The sequence below is a fragment of the Hydra viridissima genome, unplaced genomic scaffold, assembly GCF_058129835.1.
Source record: "Hydra viridissima isolate aposymbiotic clone 2 unplaced genomic scaffold, HvirCarnegie_v1 scaffold_9, whole genome shotgun sequence".
NCBI classification, from domain to species: domain Eukaryota; kingdom Metazoa; phylum Cnidaria; class Hydrozoa; order Anthoathecata; family Hydridae; genus Hydra; species Hydra viridissima.
The window spans coordinates 12424376-12430451 of record NW_028324308.1 but is presented as its reverse complement, the minus strand read 5'-3'; the positions used below and the strand labels follow the sequence as shown (position 1 = coordinate 12430451).

General features: G+C 28.2%; 1 protein-coding gene across 5 annotated transcripts; it reads right to left on the bottom strand.

Annotated features, from left to right (window-relative positions):
- Window positions 1-1097: 1097 nt before the first annotated feature.
- LOC145185710 (rhodopsin-like) lies at window positions 1098-4644 on the bottom strand. Of its 5 annotated transcripts, none has more exons than XM_090098954.1 (3): window positions 4134-4342; window positions 3937-4049; window positions 1098-2965 (listed from the first exon to the last, which is right to left on the bottom strand). In XM_090098954.1, the coding sequence occupies exon 3, from the start codon at window positions 2944-2946 to the stop codon at window positions 1960-1962; it is 987 nt and encodes a 328-aa protein (XP_089955080.1). In that variant the 5' UTR covers window positions 2947-2965; window positions 3937-4049; window positions 4134-4342; the 3' UTR covers window positions 1098-1959. The 5 variants fall into 5 exon arrangements, with proteins under 5 accessions (XP_089955080.1, XP_089955079.1, XP_089955081.1 ...); XM_090098953.1 differs by lacking the exon at window positions 4134-4342 and adding an exon at window positions 4364-4644 and having other exon boundaries at window positions 1831-2965; XM_090098955.1 differs by lacking the exon at window positions 4134-4342 and adding an exon at window positions 4364-4644 and having other exon boundaries at window positions 1831-2965; window positions 3937-3981.
- Window positions 4645-6076: the final 1432 nt, after the last annotated feature.

The window sequence follows — 6076 nt, the reverse complement described above, 5'->3', positions numbered from 1 at the left end:
AAATATACTGCTATTTTTTTAAATAATTTACTTGTTATGTTAATTTCAAAATCAAAAAATGATTATTGTTACCGATCCGAAATGGAGATTTTTCAGGATAAGTAAAGGAAGTGACAAATATTTCAAAATGCCAAGGATAACTTGTGTAAGAGTGAATTTACGTTGCATTCAGAATGCAGCGTAAATTCACTCTTAACGAGAATTTTTGAATATTTCTTACACAGCCTTGCATACGAGGTACTTACACAGCCTTTCATACGAGGTTGTTACACAGCCTTTCATACGAGGTGTAAAACGAGATTATTCTTTAACTTCAAAAAAGTTGAACACTGAGAATCTGATGTGAAGAGTGCATTGCTATTTTTGGTTAGTTAAAATGTGAAAACACTTAAGTATGTATCTTCTTTGAATTTTTTGGGGAAGGAAGCGCTCTTAAAGTGATAATAACTCTTTTTTTTTTCAGCCGTCAGCGATTAAACAAGATAAAGGTAAAAGTTATAAAAAAAGTTCGAAAAATAATATATAAAGTAGTTAAAAAAAAAAAAAGATTAAAATTCAAGTTGAAAAGTTTTTACAGTTTTTCTTCTGAAAACTAAAATTGGTGGATTAATACTGAGCTGTTCCCATTAAATTTTTGCCAAATTTAAGATGAGAGAAAATTGATTAAATAAAATCCGACAGTTACAGATCATTAAATGAAGCATCGGCCAGTCAAACAATGCTTGGATAGGATTCTACTTTTAGTTACAAATCCTCATCAGACATTTTTAAAGCAGGTATTTCAGTTCACTCTCTAGGTTAAAATGAATTGAAGTGTAACTTTGTTGCTAAATTTCTATTAAAAGCTAGAAAAAAATATTATGATGGAATTGAAAATTTGATGAAATAATAATAGATACTTTTTTACAAGACTTCTGTTTCACCTTATTGGGCTGGTTTTACTTGTTAGGTTGTTTTTAGCGTATGTATGTTTGTGTCTTATTTATGGATTGCATGAAAAGATTGATTTTGTCAGTTTTCAATCTTTTTTGATGTAAGGAATAGACATATAAGCATCATAAGGTCATTTTTTTTGTACATTGTGTAGGAAAACCACATTTTACGAAGATTAATCTTTTTTAAAACTTACAAAATTTTTTAAAAAGTATTAGACTTGTAAATTAAAATATTTAAACTTTGGACAACAAAAAAATGTAGGTACTGAGCGAAATACTTGCAAAAAATCTGATTATTACAAGTTTTTATTTTTAATGAACTTTTTTATGTTTTAATTGTGAAAACGAGTAAATTTGTCTTTCGAACAACAAGTGACAACAACAAGTGACAACAACAAGTGACAACAACAAGTGACAACAACAAGTGACAACAACAAGTGACAACAACAAGTGACAACAACAAGTGACAACAACAAGTGACAACAACAAGTGACAACAAAAAGTGACAACAACAAGTGACAACAACAAGTGACAACAACAAGTGACAACAACAAGTGACAACAACAAGTGATAACAACAAGTGACAACAACAAGTGATAACAACAAGTTGTAACAACAACAAGTGATAACAACGAAAATTTTCCTTTATTTAGTCGCCTAAAAACTTGATTGTGTTGATAACAATTAGTTGACATATTTTTGTTGAATATAGCTTAACAATTTATCTCTTTGTTTTGTCGGAAAACGTTGTTACTTGAAAAGTGTTGAGAACGAGGGGGATTTACTTTTTTGGTTGTGATATGGATAATTTTAGGTTATTGTTATAAAACATGATGTACACTGAAATTCTGATAGAAAATATCAAAATGATGTACAATTCTAAATCCATGGCACGTAGTAAAGTGTATATTCTCCAGACAAAATTTGTATACAACGTTATCTTTCTTGCATTATTTGTTAGAAAGTCTGCGTTTTAACAAAAATCTATTTTTTATAGTAACCTATTACAGACCGAATACATATCCTAGAGTTGTGTTGAAGTGAACTTTTGCTTGTTCAAAAGTAACTTGGTAAAGACGTTAATATTGTTTTTTAATGCGTTTCTAAACTTTGAGTTCATTATAGAGTAAATAAAAAAATCCATTGTACTATTAAAGTAGGCAAACAGCATCGCACAAAAACTAAACTCTTCTGAGGCTCTCTTTTTAAAAATTCCTTCATAATACAGTAGAATGGCGTAAGGCATGAAACATGTGAAAAAGCATCCTATAACAACCAAAAGCATGATGGTTAAGCGTTGTTCCTGTAACTTTGTGATAGTTTGTACACGATCTGCAAGGCTACTCAAACGTTTGCGGGAGTTTATTGTGCACTTGATAACTTTGTAGTAACAAAAACCTATGATTGTTAATGGTATGGTGAACGCAAGAAGTTGAAGAAACAAAAGATAACTGATACTGTATTCCCAAACTATCATGCAATGGCCACGAAATTCATTATAATCAATATTACCCCAACCCAACAACGCTGGTAAAACAATTAGTGCAGCTGCCAGATAAGATAAAAAAATAATAAAGTACAAGCTAACTTTTGAAAATAACAAATCGTGTAGTTTTGGTTTTACTATGAGAAAGTAACGGTACACGGCAATTAAACACAAGTTGAAATTCGATACTAAAAAAGTCAGTAGAGTAATCGCACCATGTGCTTGACAAAATGAGTTAACAGTTACAGGTCCGTATTCGGACATTAAGTTTTTCGATTGAATTGGTATTCCTACAACTACAACTAAAATGTCAGATATTGCTAAGTTTATAAGAAGAGAATTATTTTTTGATCGAATATTTCTGTGTGTGTAAATTACGATAATGATGAGAGCGTTGCTAAAAAACGAAACAATGCCAATAACACTGAATACTGTCACTTGGAGTATCGGACTAATAGCTCTGACGGTTGAGGTGTCAATAGGCATTTTAGTAAGATTACTAGTTATGTTCGGATGAATATTCATTCTTGCATTTAATTTGCGTCTAAAAAAAAATGAATGCTAAGTATTTACAAAATTTATATAGCACTTTACAATATTTCATCAGAATATATAAGGTAGAAAAAAAAAGTTAGAAATCATTAATTGTAAGCTAGGAATTATCAAATAAACTTTTTTAAAAAATGCCTTTTAAAATAACGCTGATTTAATGAAAACAGCTTTCAAAATTTATTTGAAAATCATTAAAATTCTATCGGAAAAATTATTGAAAATAAAAAAAATCAAATTAACCAATATTGTTGTTTCGTTTTAACAATTTCGGGGAATATGATGAGTAAAAATTAAATAGTATATTAAGATTGTCATTTACGTAAACTAAAACAAGTTTAATATTATTTTTTCATGGTAACGAATATGGTTAATACTTTTCCATGGTAACGAATATGGTTAACATTTTTAATACATTCAAAATCATTGGTTTTGTACATTTTTTATTCTGTAACAATTTTACAAAATTTTCTCTATTTTCTTTGTCAACACCACTTCTAATATGAAGGCTGGGTGGAGGGGTGGCATTATTATTTTATATGACACACCTATTTGACTGCCCTATTTAAAAGCACAACCTCAAAATATATTTTAATTACTTCGAATTTTACAACAAAACTAAAACAAAAACACAAACATGTACGAGCTTTTGTAAGTAAATAAATCATATAAAAATATTATTTATATCGTGTAAAATAATAAACCATTAAAAAAAAAGTTTTTTCCACAAATTTAAAATTTCTTTTCCTTGCAACAAGAAAATTTAAAATGCTAAAAAAATATACATCAGAAAGTAAATATTACATAGATATCTCTATTAAATAGAAAGATAAAGAGATTTGTTTAGCATTTTTAAATTAAATTGTAAAAAAGGAAGTAAATTTGATCATATTTATTAGAGAAATATTATTTTTGAAAAGGTATAAACTTAGAAATATTTATTTAAAAAATAATTTTAAAGTTTACCTTTTTTCTGTCTGTTTATGAAAAAATCTCGTAGTCACCTAAAAACTGAAGTGTTTGTCACCGGTTTATCATAAATTCGTTATTAAAATTTAAACATATACAGTATATCCTCCCTAAAAATTGAAAAAATAATAATTGGATTAATAACAGTTTAGCGTTTTATTAAAAAATATATAATGAACTTTTTATAAACTTACACAACTTAATGAGAACTCATGAGGCTTATTAAAAGAAGCAAATTATCGTGCTAAGGACCCTTTGAGCAGTAGAACTTAAAGGTATTTTAGACAACGAATATAATTTTCTATAACAACGAAAATAAAAAGTACACGTGGCTTAATTCTCCCTGCATTAAATTCAGGTTAAAAGCTTTTCCGTTGTACTACAGTTTAAAAAACTTAAAGATAAAGTAAAAAAAAAAACTTACCATAATCCGGAAGATTGAGAGATAATTCTGAAGATTAGAGCACTCTTTATAAACCTGAAATTAACAGTATGTAATATAGCTCTAAGCTGCGTCTATCTGCTATTATCACTTTCTGATTGCAACGCTTTCAATAGGTGTTACGTTGAAACATCTGTACATTTTATATCTACAGTTATGTTTTCAATCCAGTGACGTGAAGCGTACGTATCAGTTAAAAAAAAAACAACTCATAAATGATAAAATCTGGCATTTCATTTCATTTTATTTTATTTCATTTTGACCTTTTTACGCTGGTTTTAAAAAATTCTTTTCAGTAAAATTCGGGAGTTTAAATAATCTGGAGTTATGAAAATATTCTATTTCCTGAATACTCTCAAACTTAAAAACAGATATGTTTGCATTATTAAATGTGGGGTGGCTTTTACAATTTCGGATTTATATTAAAATGCTTTTATTTTACGAATAAATTTATTGTTTAAAAATGAAACAGAAAAAAAGTTCCTCGCCTACTTTTTTGTTGTTAAACTGTTTTTTAGTGACATTCTTTAGAATATGGCATCTTCCACTTTTTTTCACTTGGTATCTTCCAATGTGTGTCACTTGACATCTTCCACTTTTTTTCACTTCACATCTTTTACTTTTTATTACTTATCTGCCACCTCTTTTTCACGTGACATTTTTCAATTTTTATTACTTAGCGTTGGGATGAAAAGCTAAAAAAGCAAATAAAATTTAAAATTAGGAAGAGAGGGGCGTCACTAGGCTTGATATAAAAGTGTATAAACTTATATATATCATCATCATCTTTACACATCATTTCCCACAGGGAAATGAATTTATCTTTTGGTGAACAATATTCCCGAAAATACCGATGGCAAACATGACGAAGTACGAAATGCTTTGACTGACAAAATAAGTAAGAAATGCTTTGACTGACGAACTACGTATGAAATGCTTTGACTGACGAACTACGTATGAAATGCTTTGACTGACGAAGAACGTAAGAAATTCTTTTGATCACTAAGTGAATAAGTTAACAACCTAAAGTAAAATTTATAGCTTGAAAAATATCAAAAATAAACTGTCAGAAATAACCTTTTTACACTTAAGATAATACTCATGTATAATCTAATGCTGGATTGAATAATTGGGAAGGGGGAATGAGTATCATTTTAACTGTGGTTCTCTTCAATTCCAGCCTTTAACAATTGGTATATACCATTTTTTTACATTCCCCTAAAAAATGATCAAATGGAGCATATAATTGAAGCTTACTTATGATATCATTTGTTTCATTATTTGAAGCTTTTTTTTTCTGCGTCATATACAATGAATTTTTAAGGTAGCAAAATTCTTTCATAGTGCTGCAGACAAAAAAATAATTTAATTGAATTAATAACAACAGTCAAAATGTGAACTGTTAACTAATTGTAACGAACTTTATATGATTTTTTTTTAATAATTGTTTATTATTTTAAGTAATTAAAGTTTCAGTTAAAAAATGAACTTCACTTTAAATGAACGATGCTTTAATAAAGATATTAAAATCCAAATCGAACAGCGATGCTTGAAATTAAATCGAACAGTGATGCTTGAAATTAAAATAAACAGTGATACTTGAAACTTATTTTTAAAGATAGATATTTTTGAAAGAAAACTTTATGCACTAAGATTTGTTCACAAATTTGTAAGGATTATTTACAGATTAAGAAT

Excerpts from the sequence above, each read along its gene's own strand:
- LOC145185710 (XM_090098953.1), bottom strand. The coding sequence starts at position 2,946 with ATGAATATTCATCCGAACATAACTAGTAATCTTACTAAAATGCCTATT.